This window comes from Canis lupus, chromosome 3 (assembly GCF_048164855.1).
Source record: "Canis lupus baileyi chromosome 3, mCanLup2.hap1, whole genome shotgun sequence".
NCBI lineage: Eukaryota > Metazoa > Chordata > Mammalia > Carnivora > Canidae > Canis > Canis lupus.
Genome location: NC_132840.1, coordinates 73,740,140 through 73,759,079, shown reverse-complemented (window position 1 = coordinate 73,759,079; position 18,940 = coordinate 73,740,140). Strand labels below are relative to the sequence as shown.

The window sequence follows — 18,940 nt, the reverse complement described above, 5'->3', positions numbered from 1 at the left end:
TTGTTTTGAATAGTCCTAAGTATATTCTAAATGACGTTTGTCAGAACTAAAACTATGGAAGTTTAAAAACTATAAAAAGGAGACATTGGAGAAATCGTCATGACCTTGGGTTTGCCAAAGATTTCTTAGATATGATACCAAAAGCACAATCCATAAAAGAAAAATATGGATAAAATGGACTTCGTAGAAATTAAAAATTTTTGTGCTTCAAAAGTCACCATGAAAAGAATGAAAAGAAAAGCCACAGACTGGTAATGCATTTGTAAATCATATATGTAATAAAGGACTTGTATTCAAAATATAGAAGAACTTTTTCAATTCAACAGTAAGACAACCCAAATTAAAAAAAAGATTTAAATAGATATTTCACTAAAGATATAATAATGGCTTATAAGGACAGGAAAAGGTGTTCAACAACATTAGTTATTAGGGGAATACAAATTAAAGTACAATAATTATCTTTAAAATTTTTTTTTTAGATAAAGGTAGCATAAGATGCCATTTTATGCCTCGGAGAATGGCTGTACTAAAAAAAATATAGTAACAAATATTGGTGAGAATGTGGAGAAACAGAAACTCTCAACCATTACTACCGGGAATATAAAATGTTACAGGGAGTTTCTTAAAAAGTCAAACATAAATTTACCATACAACCCAACAATTCTTCACTCCCAGGTGTCAATCCCAGAGAAATGAAGACATGGATCCACATAAAGATTAGCATAAGAAGAATGTCCAGCACATTGCATAACTACAGCATATTGTATAATTCCATTTATATGAAACAGGCAAAAAAGGCAAACCTGATAAGACAGAAAAGAGATTAGTGGTTGCCTGGGGCTGAGGGTAGGAACAGGGAATGTACTCTTAAGAGGGTGATGGCAATGTTCTAAAACTGGGTTATGGTGATTGTACAACTGGGTACATTTTATAAGACTTACTAAGAATAGTGGAAATTGCTTAAAATGGTGAATTTTATAGCATGTAAATTATACCTCAATACAATTATTTTTAAAATGACATTTATATAATGTCATTGCAGCATTGTAGGAGAAAAATATTGGCAGCAATATTTTGTCCATCAATAGAGGACTGATTAAATAAATCATGGCAAGTCCACAATGTGGCTGGGTTAAAAAAAAAAAAAAGGTGCTCCTTTACTTACTGGTATGAAATAATCTTAATATTTTATTAGGTGAAAAGTGCAAGATGTATGTTATGATACTATTTGTGTGAAAAATAGGGAAAGGAAGAATAAGGTGTACCTAAGAGTTTGCTTATATATGCCTAGAATACCTCTGATTTATAATACCTTATATATCTTATAAAGAAACTAGGTATATTGTTTGTCTCTGGAGACCGCAGCTGAATGGTTGGGGATGGAGGTGAAGGGAGGCCTTTTATTGCATATTTAAACCGTGTAAATTATGACCTATACAAAAAGTAAATAAAAGTTAGAACTTTAAAAAATAATATTCAAATAGAGGGGTTATTGACCTTTTCAATTTTTTTTTTACAGAAAATTACCTTCCAATAGGTGGCGCTCCTGCAACACCATACATATTTTTACTTTTTGTTTATTTTATTTTGAGAAAAATCCAAATTTGCTCTGATGGGCTTTCTTCTCCATTTGTCACCTTTGGAAAACTTGATTCTACATTTAGGGCTGAGAATCTCTCGCTAGGAGTGCTCCAAAACGTACTGCCATGTTTCCGAGAACTATCCAGAAGGGAGAAAAAAAAGAAAAATTGGATTGGTTCAGAAAACCAAATAATGCTCTGATCCAGTTTTCCTGATAGAAACTTTTTCTGGTTGATTGAATCAGAATTTCTGACTAATTGTTTGATTGAAAGGTTAATATAGGTCAGTGTTTCTGAACCAATGGTGATCTTGCCCCGGAGGAGACATTTGAAATATCTGGAAATATTTTTGATTGTCACAGCTGAGGGTATTACTAGCATCTGGTGGATAGAGGACAGGGATGCTGCTAAAAACTGTACAATGCACAGGACAGTCCCCTCACCCCAAAGAACCATAAGTTACCCACCCTTCCCTAAGCTTATGGTGGCTTGGAATATGGAGATAGACTTGGCAGCAGTTGGGAGGGCAAGTAAAAGAAAGGCTGATTTTTAAGAAAGAGAGAGAGAAAGCAGAGGTGTGCAGGGTGGGGGGTGGGCAGAGGGAGAGGGAGAGAATCTTAAGCATGTTCCAAGCTGAGCACAGAGCCCAACGCAGGGCTCGATCTCATGACCCTGAGATCATGACCCTGAGATCATGACCCTGAGATCATGACCTGAGCTGAAGTCAAGAATTAGATGTTTAACCAACTGAGCCACCCAGGCAACCCCAGGAAAGGTAATTTCTTAGAATTGGTATAGAAGGACACACCTACTTTGAGTCCTGAGTTCAATTTTTCCTCAGTCGCTTTCCTTGAAGGTGGCCATATTGGTCATTTTCTCGATCCCTGAGGGGCTAATCAGGACAGCACAGTCATAAACTCATTTTCCCTTGTCCTCTATGAATTAACTTGATGCATAGTTATTGAATGTTTTCCATGTGCAAGGCTTTGGAGTGGGTGTTTCACTGTCCTCGGGGTGGAAAGAGGACAAGGGGGATGGAGGCTCTGTATACAGTTTCTTTGTGTGTCCCTCTCAGTGTGTTCTTCCACTTTTTCTCGCTGGATCCTGACCTCAGTCTCTCTCAATCCTTCTCTTCATTTCATCCATTCTGCCCAAAGTGTGACTATGTAATCATCTGGTATGCCCTAAGTAGTTCCTTACCTGTATAGTAGCCTCCAAATGACATGTCCCCCATCCCCAAATTTTACTATTAATTGTAGTAATGTCTCTTTCATTCCCCCATGCCTTACCTGGTAAAGCTGGTCATTGGACAACAGAGTCTGCTTGTCTGAGGCTGCACAAAAAATGGAATATGTGAGGTAGAATGGCTAATAAATTGGGTTATAGTCACACAATGGAGCACTGCATAGCAATAAGAATTAGTGAAATACATTTACATACAACAATGTGGAAAGATCTCACAAGCATGTTTTTGACTAAAAGAAGCACACACACGAGTGCTTCTGTATGAGTCCATTGACATAAGGAATGAAAACAGGAAAAATTAATGTTGTTAGAAGTCAGGCTAGTACTCACTTTGGGGGATAAGTGGAGAGGCTGGAACTGACCACAAGGGGGACTTCTAGGGTATTGGTAATACTGTTTTTCTTAAGCTGGGTGTTGGATTCATGGGTATGTTTGCTTGTTTAGCCGTACGCTTGTCATCCATGCACATTTCTCTATGTAGTTTTTAGTTCAACAAAGAGTTTTTTTTTTTTTAAATCAGAGGAGGGCAGACCCGGTGGCGCAGCGGTTTGGCGCCGCCTGCAGCCTGGGGTGTGATCCTGGAGACCTGGGATCCAGTCCCACACCGGGCTCCCTGCATGGAGCCTGCTTCTCCCTCTGTCTGTGTCTCTGCCTCTCTCTCTCTGTGTATCTATGAATAAATAAATAAATAAAATCTTTAAAAAAATCAGAGGAATCAGAGGAAAATCAGAGGGAGGTGGATTGTATAATATGCTGTCAAAATATCACTGTCGTATTGCTCGTTAGCAATAGAAGAGATGAGCAACCTCATCTCTTCTATTAGGTCAATTTTGGTAGGAAAGAAACTGGGGATCCCAGGTAGTCCCATCTCTTATTGAAGAGCATTCTTTTACCTCTTGACTGGCGAACTCCATCCTGTCCAGCAATGAAGTAAACCCCAACAGCAAGGAAGAAAATGCTGATGATTTCAGCGAAGACAAAGCCGATTATAGTGCCTGCATTCAGCTCAATGCAGTTCTGACACACTATGGGGAAAGAGAGGGACAAGTCTCCTTCAGGGTGTGAAAGTGGTTCTTCTGAATCTTTTTCTTTTCCCTACAAGTGCTGATGCTTCTATTTAGGATAGCAGACTCCTCTCTCTGTGCAAGGTATGGTAGGGGAAGATCCTTGGACTAAGAACACAATACTTCTTGATATCCCTGCATCTCCCAGCTGTCCTGGGGAAGCCCATGTAGTCTGACCATTGACCATATGAAATAGGAGGAAGATCAGATCCCCTTCTCTGTGGTCAGCCGCCTTCTACATATTATTGCTGCTCACCTTGTCATCTCCTCCATCTCCCCGAGCTACCCCAACTCAGCTTATATAAATAGCTGACTGCTCTGATCCATGACAGCCTATCCAAAATTAAACCAGGCTTTACAGGACAGGTTATGCTTTTCCAAGAAGATGGGGGAACTGTCTTGTTATATTCAAAAAGAGGTAAGCTGTGATTAAGAAAATGAGAACTGGGGGATCCTTGGGTGGCTCAGCGATTTAGTGCCTGCCTTCGGCCCAGGGTGTGATCCTGGAGTCCTGGGATTGAGTCCTGCTTCAGGCTTCCTGCATGGAGCCTGCTTCTCCCTCTGCCTGTGTCTCTGCCTCTCTCTCTCTGAGTCTCTCAGAATAAATAAATAAAATCTTAAAAAAATAAAGAGAATGAGAACTGTTTAGTGTCTATTCCCACACTCACCAGGGATAGGAAGCCTACCAGAACAGAAAGAACTGCTTAATTGTACAACAAGCAGACCAAAGGGGGTTACATACTTCTGTAATATACTTGGAGTGGCTTTGAAATGTTCTTTGCTACTTGACACTGATATATCCCTTGAGGGTCCTTCATACTACTTCCCAGATCCAACGTCTTTTTATCTTTCTTTGGTAAAGTTCTTTCCTTCCCGTCTTCAAACCATTTGATATCTTTGCTTTGTGAGTCACAAATCAGAAGTACTGAACCATCTTCTCGATTACCATCTACTTTTATCATGGGAAATCCTGAAACGGAAAAGCCATTGCCTGTTAAATGTCTTTCTTCTGCAATTTTCACTGTCCCAAGATATCAGGACAAGACTATTGTAGCAGTGCTTCTCAAACTTTAATAGGCACAAGGATCATATGGAGGATCTAGTTAGAATTTCAGATTCTATTTAGTAGTTCTGGGAAGGAGCTGAAATGGGGCATTTCTAACATGATCCCAGCTGATGCCAGTGGTGTTGGTTCATGGATCCCACTTTGAATAGTGCCTAGCTGCTGGAGTTCTGGTTCTGCTTCAAGAACTTGAGAATTATTTGCTTAGCTGCAGGAAAGCTGACCAGAAAGTACATGACTGGCCACTCACTTGGTTGCCAATGAGAGGTTTGCTACTTATGACTCATCATTCCATCCCTTCTATCACTCAGTCCCTATAGGACTACTATTGTAGGAACCATATTTCCATGACTTTCTTCAAAGTTTGAGGATAGAAAGAAGCCACTCATCCTACCTTGTTCCTTCTGGGCTGTAGCACCTGTAAAGACAGAAAAGAGAATTAGCTGGGCATAGAGTTGTCCAGATGCCCTGAGGTATCATTACCTTGGTCATTTGAGGCCAAGATAGATATCCTAATCTAGGAAAGTGGAAATTATCTATACTTACTTCTTTTGGGTTGCAGCCTAAATCACCAAATTGAATTCAGGGTGTTGTATAATAAAGAATTTGTCTGATCTTTGTCATGGATTCCTGGGAGGGAACTTCTAAACCCTTGGAATTTAATGAGTGTTAGGAGTGTCTTTGTTAGTCTTGGTGCATTTCTTCTTTTTCTTTTCTTTTCTTTTCTTTTTTTTCTTTTTTTTTAGATTTATTTATTTATTTTAGGGAGAGGGAGTGGGAGACAGTGCATAAGCAGGAGGAGGGGCAGAGGGAGAAGGAGAGAGAGAGAGAGAGAAGCAGACTCCCTGCTGAGTGAGGAGCTCTGCTCAGGGATCTATCCCACGACCCTGATATCATGATCTGAGCTAATATCAAGAGTCTGATGCTCAACCGACAGAGCCAACCATGTGTCCCTTGGTGGGCTTATGGACCATGCATGAGTTTATGCTAAAGAAATGACTCAGGATGGAGTTGGTCAAGACCCATGTAATCTGGGAATTTGAACCCTGAGAGAGGAAGAGAGCTGGAGATTGAGTTCAGTCATATGGCCAATGATTCGAACATTATACTTATGTCATGAAACCCCAATAAAAACTCAGTGGAGGGGCTGGGTGGCTCAGTTGGTTGAATGTCTGACTCTTGGTTTCAGCTCAAATCATGCTGGGTAGTGAGATCAAGCCCTGTGTTGGGCTTTGTGCTCTGCACAGAGTCTGCTTGAGAGTCTCTCCCTTTTCTTCTCCCCCTATCCCCAGCTCTCTTTTACTCTTAAAAAAAAAAAAGTCAAGAAAAAAAAAAAAAACAACTCAGTGGAGTTTCCTCATTGGTGAATGCATCAATGTACTAGGAAGGTGATGTATTCTGATTCCACAGGCAGAGAGCACAGAAGCTCTGTGTTCAAGGCCCTCTCAGACCTTACTTATGTGTCTCTTCATTTGGAAAATCCTGATTTTATTTTCTATAATTAAACTTTAATAGTAAATATGGTGCTTTCCTGAGTTTTATGAATTGTTCTAACAAATTATCAAATGTGGGAACCCTCCAGATTTGTACCCAATTTGTCGGAAGTGTAGGTGGTATAGGAACCCCTAAACTTAAGAAATAGAAAACCTGAACAGGCCAATGACCAGGGAGGAAATTGAAGCAGTCATCAAAAACCTCCCAAGACACAAAAGTCCAGGGCCAGATGGCTTCCCAGGGGAATTCTATCAAACGTTTAAAGAAGAAATCATACCTATTCTACTAAAGCTGTTTGGAAAGATAGAAAGAGATGGAGTACTTCCAAATTCGTTCTATGAGGCCAGCATCACCTTAATTCCAAAACCAGACAAAGACCCAACCAAAAAGGAGAATTATAGATCAATATCCCTGATGAACATGGATGCAAAGATTCTCAACAAGATACTAGCTAATAGGATCCAACAGTACATTAAGAAAATTATTCACTATGACCAAGTAGGATTATTTCCCAGGACACAAGGCTGGTTCAACACTTGTAAAACAATCAATGTGGTTCATCATATCAGCAAGAGAAAAACCAAGAACCATATCATCCTCTCATTAGATGCAGAGAAAGCATTTGACAAAATACAGCATCCATTCCTGATCAAAACTCTTCAGGGTGTAGGGATAGAGGGAACATTCCTCAACATCTTAAAAGCCATCTATGAAAAGCCCACAGCAAATATAATTCTCAATGGGGAAGCACTGGGAGCCTTTCCCCTAAGATCAGGAACAAGACAGGGATGTCCACTCTCACCACTGCTATTCAACATAGTACTGGAAGTCCTAGCCTCAGCAATCAGACAACAAAAAGGCATTAAAGCATTCAAATTGGCAAAGAAGTCAAACTCTCCCTCTTCACCGATGACATGATACTCTACACAGAAAACCCAAAAGCCTCCACCCCAAGATTGCTAGAACTCATACAGCAATTTGGCAGTGTGGCAGGATACAAAATCAATGCCCAGAAGTCAGTGGCATTTCTATACACTAACAATGAGACTGAAGAAAGAGAAATTACGGAGTCCATCCCATTTACAATTGCACCCAAAAGCATAAGATACCTAGGAATAAACCTAACCAAAGAGGTAAAGGATCTATTCCCTAAAAACTATAGAACACTTCTGAAAGAAATTGAGGAAGACACAAAGAGATGGAAAAATATCCCATGATCATGGATTGGCAGAATTAATATTGTGAAAATGTCAATGTTACCCAGGGCAATTTACACGTTTAATGCAATCCCTATCAAAATACCATGGACTTTCTTCAGAGAGTTAGAACAAATTATTTTAAGATTTGTGTGGAATCAGAAAAGACCCCGAATAGCCAGGGGAATTTTAAAAAAGAAAACCATAGCTGGGGGCATCACAATGCCAGATTTCAGGTTGTACTACAAAGCTGTGGTCATCAAGACAGTGTGGTACTGGCACAAAAACAGACACATAGATCAATGGAACAGAATAGAGAACCCAGAAGTAGACCCTCAACTTTACGGTCAACTAATATTCGATAAAGGAGGAAAGACTATCCACTGGAAGAAAGACAGTCTCTTCAATAAATGATGCTGGGAAAATTAGACATCCACATGCAGAAGAATGAAACTAGACCACTCTCTTTCACCATACACAAAGATAAACTCATGGATGAAAGATCTAAATGTGAGACAAGATTCCATCAAAATCCTAGAGGAGAACACAGGCAACACCCTTTTTGAACTTGGCCACAGTAGTTTCTTGCAAGATACATCCACGAAGGCAAAAGAAACAAAAGCAAAAATGACCTCTTGGGACTTCATCAAAATAAGAAGCTTTTGCACAGCAAAGGATACAGTCAACAAAACTAAAAGACAACCTACAGAATGGGAGAAGATATTTGCAAATGACGTATCAGATAAAGGGCTAGTTTCCAAGATCTCTAAAGAACTTATTAAACTCAACACCAAAGAAACAAACAATCCAATCATGAAATGGGCAAGAGACATCAACAGAAATCTCACCGAGGAACACATAGACATGGCCAACACGCACATGAGAAAATGCTCTGCATCACCTGCCATCAGGGAAATACAAATCAAAACCACAATGAGATGCCACCTCACACCAGTGAGAATGGGGAAAATTAACAAGGCAAGAAACCACAAATGTTGGAGAGGATGCGGAGAAAAGGGAACCCTCTTACACTGTTGGTGGGAATGTGAACGGTGCAGCCCCTCTGGAAAACTGTGTGGAGGTTCTTCAAAGAGTTAAAAATAGACCTGCCCTACAACCCAGCAATTGCACTGTTGGGGATTTACCCCAAAGATACAGATGCAATGAAACGCCAGGACACCTGCACCCCGATGTTTCTAGCAGCAATGGCCACAATAGCCAAACTGTGGAAGGAGCCTCAGTGTCCATCGAAAGATGAATGGATAAAGAAGATGTGGTTTATGTGTACAATGGAATATTCCTCAGCCATTAGAAATGACAGATACCCACCATTTGCTTCAACGTGGATGGAACTGGAGGGTATTATGTTGAGTGAAATAGGTCAATCGGAGAAAGACAAACATTATATGTTCTCATTCATTTGGGGAATATAAATAATAGTAAAAGGGAATAGAAGGGAAGGGAGAAGAAATGGGTAGGAAATATCAGAAAGGGAGACAGAACATAAAGACTCCTAACTCTGGGAAACGAACTAGGGGTGGTGGAAGGGGAGGAGGGTGGGGGGTGGGGGTGAATGGGTGCCGGGCACTGAGGGGGGCACTTGACGGGATGAGCACTGGGTGTTATTCTGCATGTTGGCAAATTGAACAATAAAAAATAAATTTATTATTATAAAAAAAGGAACCCCTAAACTTGTGCCTGGCATTTAAAGTGAGGTCAGTCTTGTTGGGGACAGTGCCCTTAACCTGTGGGGTCTGATGTTAACTTTGGATGGTCAGAGTCAGAACTATACTGGAATATACATAAAGGTATTTCCTGTACAGTCTGGAATGCTTTGCTTTTTTAGCAGCTAAAATCCTGGCAAGAAGTTGGTTTACACTAACTAAAGAATTTTTAGATTTCTTCTAAAATCCTCAGCCCTGGGGCAGCCTGGGTGGCTCAACAGTTTGGTGCCTGCCTTCAGCCCAGGGCGTGATCCTGGGGACCTGGGATCGAGTCCCATGTCAGGCTCCCTGCATGGAGCCTACTTCTCCCTCTGCCTGTGTCTTTGCCTCTCTCTCTGTGTGTTTATGAATAAATAAATAAAATCTTAAAAAAAAAATCCTCAGCCTTGGTGATCCATTTTTCGTAGAAACCCTGGACATCCTAGAGGAGGTAGCTATTCAATAGCTCTCAAAACTGTCTCAAAATTCAGAGTAGTAGAATTGCATGATAGATATACTGCAGAGAACTAGCAATGGAATTCAGTTCAATTGGATTGAATCAAAACACCAAGCACTATTATGTACCTGACATGATTAAACAATATGAAAGACATGAGTGGTGATACAAAGAACTTTCTGCTTCCAAAGAGTTTACAACAAAATAGGAAAAATGAACACATATGTAACTAATATAATAGAACTTATCAATTAGTTTTAGTACTTATGTGAATCCATATGAAAGGGGCTAGAAGCTATTGATTTTGCCCAAGAGTGAGGGACAGGGAAAACTTAACAGAGAAGGTGATATTTAGTTGGGCCTCAAAGAATGATTAGGAATTTACCAGACAGAGAAAGGCATTCTGGGGAAAAAGAATAGCTGAGCAAAGACAGATTGGAAAAGGACAGAGAGGTAGTGTGTCTAGGGGTAGAATGTGTGATGGGGACTGATGAAGCATGAATCAAATTACGATGGGGAAAAAAAGTATAATGGAAACAGTTGAAAGGAGACAACTGTTTCAGAACTTCTTGCAGGACTGAACCAATTATTAATAGTACCTAGCACGGTGTTTGGAACATGGTAGGAGCCTTATATTTGTTGAATGAGGGCATGAATGAATGAATTAATTAATTAATTAAAAAAAAAAAAGCAGGGCAGAGAGTTAGGCAGATTTTTCACTAGTGGTCCTCCCTGAACACTTGATCACCATGGGAGGGATGAAGAGGCCCTTTGTTCTAACTCAGATTCTATAGGAGAGAGGGTCCAACTGATTGTTAACATCCTTTAATTTGCTTCTCTGAGTCTTACTCCTTTTTAGGAATTGAGAGATCATGCAGCCAAAGTTCCTAGGTTGACTAGTAAGACAACAGAGCCCACAGGAAGGAGGCATCATCCAAGTTCACACAGCTCATTCGTGGCTGAACTGAACCCAGAGCTCAGGTTTCTGTTGCTCAGCCCAGTACCCTTTCTGCTATATCTAGCTGCCTCACACAGGCTTTCACCCCTGCCCTTCAACCTGTGTGGCCTTTAGCTGGCTCTTCTTCCATTTCCATTTAGAAATCATTCTAAATTCTCACTATCCTCTTCAAGTCTCCCAACCAGCAGTCACCCAGCTCAGTTTCTGCAAGTGGTATCATCTGCTACTTGGTTTGTTGAGAACATAGATGCTGTAATGATCTTCTCCAGCTTCTTTCCCATCTACACACCTACCCATGGCCAAAGCCATCTGCACGTCCTTTCTCCTCATATCAGAAGGTAAGGTTGCCTTCTCCTCTGTATCCTTGAGCCCAGTCTTGACTCCATCCTTTCAACATCAACTGAGGGAACTTGCTCTACTCTCTGTTTTCCTTTAGCCTGAAAATGTGCTCAAATTTCTCTTACACTCAAAAGTATTTTGTCTTAGATCCTATTTCTTTTTTTATTTACCACTTAAACTCTTTTCTCTTCTCATCCAAAATCTTTGAAGAATAGTCTATACTTGGTGCACATTATCACTCACCCTTCACCTTCTACACAATTCCATTCAGTTGCTTTTTTTTTATTACTTCATTTTTTCATTTGTTTTTATTCAAGTTTGATTTGCCAACATATAGTGTAACACCCAGTGCTTATTCCATCAAGTGCCCGCCTCAGTGCCTGTCACCCAGTTACCCTAAGCCCCTGCCCACCTCCCCTTCCACAGCTCTTTGTTCATTTCCCAGAGTTGGGAGTCTCTCATGGTTGTATTCCTAATTTTTCCCACTCAGTTCCCCTCCTTTCCCTTATAATCCCTTTCACTATTTCTTATATTCCCTGTATGAGTGAAACCATATCCATCCAGTTTCCACTCACACTACCCCCAATGAGAGTGTTATAAATCATCCATGGCCTTTATTTTGCCAAATCCCACAGATTAAAACTTCTAAATATATCTTTCTATCAACGGGACCTCTCTACAATATTTCATTAGTGGTGATTCTTTCCTTTTGGAAGCTCTCTACTTCTTTGGTTTCTTTTTTTTTTCTCTCTCTGTTGGCTTCTCTCTCTATTGCACTCATCCAATTATTTCAGCTTTTTGATCATCCTTTTATCTCTTTTTTGAGATGTTTTTCTCGAACTATCCTTTAAAGGTAAATATCCTCTCATTCCCATTCTCAGCCCCTCTTCCTCACATCTCACATAGTACTTGTATGATTGCAACAGCTTTTGTGGTTTTAGCTTCCCCCAGTGTGTGGAGAATCATCTCTAGCCCAGATTCCAGGCATCGACCCAGCTCATCCACTTCCTACCATTTATTTCCAACAGAATATTCATACAGATACCCCATACTGCACCTTGCACTCAATCTGGTGACACTGAAGCTTATCCCTCCAGTTAGACTATAAGCTCACTAGGGCAGGAGGCTTTTATTCACCTTTATATCCTTACAGCCTATCATGTAAAAGGATCTCACTCATATTTCGTAACCAGTTAACCAACTGACCAAATGAGTGAGTGAATATCTTATAGGTCTGCCTTTAACTCAAGCTCTGAGTTAAGGAATACATACTTTTTCTTTTCCGGTTTCTGGCCTGTGCTCTTTTGGGCTACAATCAACCTAAGATGGCTGTATCCGGGTCCTCTCTCCAGCCAGTAAAGTCCTTTGCTTTCATTTCTTTTTTTAAATTTTATTTTATTTTTAAAGATTTTTATTTATTTGAGAGAGAGAGAGAGAGAGAAAGAGAGAGAGAGCACAAGCAGGGGGAGCAACAGAGGGAGAGGGAGAAGCAGGCTCCCCACAGAGCAGGGAGCCCGATGTGGGGCTCAATCCCAGGACCCCGGGACCATGACCTGAGCTGAAGGCAGATGCCCAAACAGCTGAGTCACCCAGGTGCCCCTGTTTTCATTTCTTAAGAGACAAGGACTCCATCTCTCCCATGGGACACTGCTTCTCTCTAGCAGAGAACAGTAAGAGGCTTCATTTTTGCCCTTCATTCTCAGAATTCTAGCGTGACAGCTGAGGTAGGTTTGAGGTTAGAGGCCCCAATATTCTTTCACCCCTGGTGATGATCTCTTCCTTGAGCCTTTCTTCAGACTGCCAGAACTCCTTACCTTGAAGAAGAGTGACAGCCAAAATGAGGCCAGCCAGATGCTTCCCCAGCTCCATGTCAGCCTCTGCCTTTCTCCCTGACACAGAAGCACTAAGCAACCCCCAGCAGCCAGCCAGCCTGCCGAGCAGACACTCTGGCTCCGCCCAGCATCATTTAGGCTGGGGCCCCTGAGAGAAGGCACAAATCCAGAGCCACCACCCTCTACTTCAAATGTGGGCAGAGAAGGGCCTCAGCAGGGTTGCAGGTGCAAATGTATCTCACTTTCTGTTAAGGAGTAGAGAATGGGAAGTGTTGGGAAAGAAAAGGAGAGAGTGCTGGATCCCCATCTCAGAGATGACTTGCACAGAGACACCCCTTGGGTTGTGGGTAGGAGATGGCCTGGGCTTCTTTCTTCAAGAGAGGGGTAAACATCTCTGCCACCACTTGTTGCTAGGATTTCAGCCAGTTATTGCTTCTTGCTAGTACTAATGAATTTAAATGAGAACACTCATGTGCTCAGGGCTGGAGCTCTGAACAGAAAACCATCACAGTCTAGGCCCTTGTTCAGGAATTTTTCATCAGTCTTTTGAGACAAGATCATCAAGAAAGTACCTTCCTGGACAAGAATAGATAGGACAATTGCGATGAGACAGGCCATACATTTCCAAGGGCTAGAGCCTGAGCCGAGTTTCCAGAATCTTAGGCTCCTTTCTCCCTCAGCTGTAAGTCAGTGAGTCAACAAAAATCTACAGACCTCTTGTTATGTGCCAGGCACAAGCTAGGTGTTGGAGATACAGAAGGGAGCAAGACATATGCTATCTCTGCCCTCAGGTAAATTACAGTTCAACTCTGGCCCCGTAGAGAGTTTGGATCCTCCTAGGCCACAGGAGGGTATAGTCCAATTGTCTACTGGGGAGACTCAATTATGCCTGTGAGTCAATCATATTGGCTTTTTTTTTTTTTAAGACTTTATTTATTTATTCATGAGACACACACACACAGAGGCAGAGACATAGGCAGAGGGAGAAGCAGGCTCCCTGCAGGGAACCTGATGCGGGACTCAATCCCAGGACCTCAGGATCATGCCTTGAGCTAAAGGCAGATGCTCAACCACTGAGCCACCCAGGTGCCCCAATCATGTTGTTATTAATAATGATCTCTTACTGAACGAATACGATGTGTTACGTACCATGAAAACTTTTTGTCTGAATCCTTATTGGGATACTGAAGGAATTAGCCTCTGAAAAATTCTGACTGGCTCAGGCCAGGTGGGTAGGCAATATAGGAGTTGGTATTCAAATACCTGTCTGGGCTGGGGGGCTCCAAAGCCCAACCTCCCACTGGTAAGAAGCTAGTCAGTCTGGTGTTCCAGGCTGCCTAAGGAGGAACTAGGGCAGGGTCCCAAGAAAGACCAGAAATGGGAGGAACCTTGTTGGTATGGATTATGGGATGGGGCTCACAGTTTCTTTCCAGAGTTTTGAGAGCTGGCAGTTTTCAGGTAGTGAGTAAATGTAGTTACACTGTTGACAGCAACTCTGAAATTACTGTTTTTCATCAGTGACTCAGGAAAGAACATTCTAAATCTTCTTTCACTTCCTAGAGGTCTAGGCAAACTTTTCCACACTCTGCTCTCCCTTCCACCTCACCCCCCCCAAGCTCCCTGCTTGGAGAAAGAACAATCTGCACCTGTTTCCTTCCTACCCCACCCCCAGTCTACCCCTACTCTGACAGTCTCCCATGATCAACGGCAGATAGCAGAGACACAGCCGTCTTTTAGTTCTTCCTCCACCCCTTTACTTTTTCCGGGTACCCGTGAGTCAGTTGGGGGAGGGCACTCTTACCCTGGTTGGTGGTTCTGTGACCTGGGTCTACCTACTGAAGGAATTCTCCTGGAAAATGGAACACTGCAGGTTTCTGGCTGGCCTGATCCTGGCTGTCCTCCTCTCCCGAGGTAAGGCTTCTCTAGGTGGTGGGGGCATCTCAGAGAAGAAACCCCGAGAGGGACATTAGCACCTGGAGTGAGCTCCACTTGAAAATCCTTCTCAATGCTAGCTACACTTCACCTGGCAGAGTTGTCAGGGAGGGCAGGGTTGGGATGTAGCACACGGTTTGAATTTGGGAAACAGGTTCTTGGCTTTGACTGAATCCGGCTAGGCGTGCATGTTGGCTTTCAATGTCTCTCTAAAGGCCTTGGGCCAGAGATCTGCAGGAAATGTGCAGTCTGCAGGGGCCTGAGCCTAGGGCTGGTAAGGGAGCACTATTCCTTCTAGAGCAGAAAGCCTCTGGGATCTAGGACTCTTAGTCATTTGGCCATCATTTGTCGCCACCTGTAGCCATGTCCCAGTATTCAGGGGCATGCTTTAGGAGAAAGTTAACTTTAAATTGAGAAGGAAGGAGGGAATATCTGAGGTGGTAGGATGATCAACACATCTTGGTTTGCCTGTTTTTTTTTTTTTTTTAAGACTTTATCCATCTATTCATGAGAGACAGAGAGAGGCAGAGACATAGGCAGAGGGAAAAGGTTCCCCATGGGGAACCCGATGTGGGACTTGATCCGAGGACCCCGGGATCATGCCCTGAGCGAAAGGCAGATGCTCAGCCACTGAACACCCCAGGTGCCCTGGTTTGCTTGGTTTTAAAAGTGATCTTATCCCAGAAACCCCCTCAGTCTCAGGCAAACTGGGACAAATGCTTTGGGATATCTAGGATTTCCATTGGAAGCAAATCCGCATGGAAGGCATGACTGTAGGATGTGAAGCATCTGATGTACATGTATCTCTCTGATATATGCCCATATAATCTTGGTCTGCTGGAGAGGCATGAGAAATAACTCTCTTGGGGATTTTCCAGAGGATGCTCTTGTATTCAAATTGGTAACTGAATATGGAGTCAGGAAAAATCTGGATTGCACTTTTCACTGGGATTGGAGATACAGATCCTTGTGCCTCTGTGGACTCTGGACATACTCTCAAAGTAATTCAGTGGATCTAGAGAGGCACTGTGCATACCTCCAGTCCTTAAATTCCCAACAAAACTTCACTTGTGTGGAGCCCCAAGAATGAATTTGATAATTTTTTTTCTGTTCCCTTCCCCCTAAGCAAGGGTAGAATAACTAAAAATCATTACATGGATTTTGCCCTGGGCCTCCTTCTGGAACACTGGGCTGGTAATTCATACCAGCTTCTCTCCTATCCTAACCATCACTGGTCCCAGGAAAGACTTTAGTAGTGAGAGTCCCATTTTCTTGGTAGCTGTTGGGGCAGGGGCAAAAAGGGAGAGAAGAGGATGAGAAATTAAAGTGGAAGGGTTGTAGATGGCTGGGAAACAGAGTTAAAAGTTTTGTTGGTGGGCGCCTGGGTGGCTAGTCAGTTAAATGTCTTCCTTTGGCTCAGGTCATGATCTCAGAGTCCTGGGATGGAGCCCCGTGTGGGGCTCCTTGCTCAGTGGGGAGTCTGCTTTTCCTCTCCCTCTGCCTCTCCTCCCCTGCTCGTGCATTCTCTCTATCTCAAATAGATAAATAAAATCTTAGAAAAAAAAGTTTTGCTGGAGAACAAATGTGGACATTTCCAGCCGAGGAACATTCTTCTGTCTTTCCATGTCTCTTTGGTGCTTCAATAGTCTACGCTTTCCTTCTACTTCTAATCAGTGGTCTGAACGCATTTCCAGGAAGGTTCTTGGATCAACCAGCTTCCATGGTTTCCTCTTTTGCTCCATGTCTGTCAGGGTTTGTGCTCTGCTTGGACTGAATTCTTGCATCCTTCCTGGTTCTTGTAGTTCATGGGGAGCCCCCCAAAGCCTTTTTCTTGGGACTTCTTTCTCTCTCACTGGAAACCATAAATTGTCCTAGACTTAGAAAGAGGTCCTTTTAAAATATAAACTTCAGCAGAATCAGGCATCTGCTACAGACCAAACAGCTGGCTGCAATCATTGTTTTTTGTTTTTGTTGTTTGTTGGTTTGTTTGTTTTCTCCTTAGTGAGCCCCTTCAAGGTATCTGTGGAGGAACTTGAGGACAGAGTGTTCCTGAGTTGCAATACCAGTGTCCTAAGGATAGAGGGAACTATGGGAATACAACTCCCACACAGTAGAACTCTGGACTTGGGGAAACGCATCCTGGACCCACGAGGAATATATCGGTGCAATGCGACAGAAGAACAATCCGACAAAGCACCTTATATGCAAGTATATTATCGAAGTATGTGCCTTTTGGACTCTTTGAACTGAAATGGATGGGACCTCTGGATATGAGAACCTTAGAGCCAGAGGGCACTATGGTGGACCAATCTGTTCTCTAAACAAAGTGAAGTTACTCTTGTAATGGTGTGAGCCAGACTTTGGAACTTAACTAGCAGAAAAAAACAGTAGGGGCCTTGTGACTCAAGCAGTAGAATCTTGGTTAAGAGAGTTGTTTGGGGGGGGGGGAGTGAATGGGTGAGGGGCACTGAGGGGGGCACTTGACAGGATGAGCACTGGGTGTTATTCTGTAAGTTGGCAAATTGAACACCAATAAAAAATAAATTTATTATATATATAAAAAAAGAGAGTTGTTTGGCCTTACTGCCTTGTTTACATTCCTACAAAGCTGAAAGTACTTCTTGGCTCTTCTCAGGGATTCCTTGGGATTAAGGGCAGAGGTGGATGTAGCAAAGGCATCAGCAGGCCTTTATCCAGGGGTCTTACTAAAGTCTGAGTCTTAGTGTGAGGTTCTGGGGCTGCCCTAGGGGGCAGGGATGGTTCCCTGGTCTTGAAGGCTCTCTAGCTCTCCTCTTACCCTCATTCCCCCACAGTGTGTCAGAACTGTGTGGAGCTGAACTCAGCTACCCTGGCTGGCATTGTCATCGCTGACATAATCGCCACTCTGCTCCTTGCTTTGGGAGTCTATTGCTTTGCTGGACACGAGACTGGAAGGTCCTCTAAGTGTAAGTGGAAAGGACAGAGTGTGCATGTGTGTATGTACATGCGTGTTGTGGGTGTGAGCGTGCACCTGCTAAGAATGGGGCTGGCAATGGGTTGTGTCTCATCTGAGTCACTCTTGCAGTCTCCTAAGAACTCCTAAAACTGGTTGTTGGAAGACTTGTGCCTATATTGCTCATGCAGACTTCTGAGGGTATGACCAGCTGTAGTCCTCCTGCAGTACTCATGGAGTCTCACTGTCCCATCCTCCTAGGCCCTTGATGACTCTTTCTCCCTGTTTCTTCTAGCTGCTGACACTCAAATTCTGTTGGAAAATGACCAGCTCTATCAGGTGAGCCCTGAGGGGAAAGATACATGAATGGGAGGAGAATGGGAGGAGAATAGGAGGGGATGAAGAGGCTGATGCTAGATGTTATGTGTATGGATGAAGAGTCCTGGTGAGGAATTCATCCCGGGGGGTGGGGGGCACTGGGAAATTTGGTATGAACTCTCATCTCTGGGGCTGACTGGGGTCTTCACTAGGAGAATCCTGATCCTGCTTCACTGTTCCTCTTCTTACCTCCTAGCCCCTTCGAGATCGGAATGATGCTCAGTATAGTCATCTTGGTGAAAACTGGCCTCGGAAGAAGTGAACCTGAGAACCTTATAGCAGTATCAGCTATCGACTGTACTTTCTTTCCTTGCTCATTCAATAAAGAAGTCTTATTTCACTTGGCAGGTGCCTGGATTTTTCAAGACTCTTGGGCAAGGCATGGGAGTTGTCCTGACTTGGCTGAGCCCTTGCCTTCCCTGCCCACCTGTGTCCTTCCTTCATTGGTTCCAGTCCTTTGCCCCAGATGGACAGTGTGATGGGCAGTCTCCCACTCTATTCTGGACCAGTGGGCTCCCTGGTGCAGGGACCTGGTGTTCCTGACCCAGGGGGCTTCCTGGGTGCAGGATCTCTTCTACCACACTTGTTGCTACTTGTTGCCCCCAGCTCCCTATTACAACCCCTTGAGGGCTTTGACTTCCTCACCACAGCCGAGGGCAGGCTGCTATGTTTAGATACCTAGCCACACAGAGGTTTCCGTGACATCATGAGCAGAGGAGGTGGAAACATCAAGAGCCCAAGAGATCACTTCTCATCAAGACTTGGAG

General features: G+C 42.9%; 2 protein-coding genes across 3 annotated transcripts; one reads left to right on the top strand and one right to left on the bottom strand.

Annotated features, from left to right (window-relative positions):
• Positions 1–255: 255 nt before the first annotated feature.
• Positions 256–13,048, bottom strand: CD3G (CD3 gamma subunit of T-cell receptor complex). 2 transcript variants are annotated; one of them, XM_072822223.1, is made up of 7 exons: positions 12,914–13,048; positions 5,347–5,370; positions 4,632–4,859; positions 3,719–3,850; positions 2,870–2,913; positions 2,389–2,472; positions 256–1,719 (listed from the first exon to the last, which is right to left on the bottom strand). In XM_072822223.1, the coding sequence occupies exons 1-6, from the start codon at positions 12,966–12,968 to the stop codon at positions 2,407–2,409; spliced, it is 549 nt and encodes a 182-aa protein (XP_072678324.1). In that variant the 5' UTR covers positions 12,969–13,048; the 3' UTR covers positions 256–1,719; positions 2,389–2,406. The 2 variants fall into 2 exon arrangements, with proteins under 2 accessions (XP_072678324.1, XP_072678325.1); XM_072822224.1 differs by having other exon boundaries at positions 2,393–2,472.
• Positions 13,049–14,651: 1,603 nt separating this feature from the next.
• Positions 14,652–18,518, top strand: CD3D (CD3 delta subunit of T-cell receptor complex). Its single transcript, XM_072822222.1, has 5 exons — positions 14,652–14,842; positions 16,866–17,084; positions 17,677–17,808; positions 18,091–18,134; positions 18,370–18,518. The coding sequence occupies exons 1-5, from the start codon at positions 14,788–14,790 to the stop codon at positions 18,433–18,435; spliced, it is 516 nt and encodes a 171-aa protein (XP_072678323.1). The 5' UTR covers positions 14,652–14,787; the 3' UTR covers positions 18,436–18,518.
• The last annotated feature ends 422 nt before the right edge of the window (positions 18,519–18,940 follow it).

Bases quoted from the DNA above. Each gene is read 5' to 3' on its own strand.
- CD3G (XM_072822223.1), bottom strand. From the start codon at position 12,968: ATGGAGCTGGGGAAGCATCTGGCTGGCCTCATTTTGGCTGTCACTCTT. The intron at 5,371-12,913 runs GTAAGGAGTTCT...CTGTCTTTACAG, and splicing joins GGCTGTCACTCTTCTTCAAG to GTGCTACAGCCCAGAAGGAA. The intron at 2,914-3,718 runs GTAAAAGAATGC...TTTTTTGTGCAG, and splicing joins TGGAGTTCGCCAGTCAAGAG to CCTCAGACAAGCAGACTCTG.
- CD3D (XM_072822222.1), top strand. From the start codon at position 14,788: ATGGAACACTGCAGGTTTCTGGCTGGCCTGATCCTGGCTGTCCTCCTC. The intron at 14,843-16,865 runs GTAAGGCTTCTC...TTTTCTCCTTAG, and splicing joins GGCTGTCCTCCTCTCCCGAG to TGAGCCCCTTCAAGGTATCT. The intron at 17,809-18,090 runs GTAAGTGGAAAG...TGTTTCTTCTAG, and splicing joins GACTGGAAGGTCCTCTAAGT to CTGCTGACACTCAAATTCTG.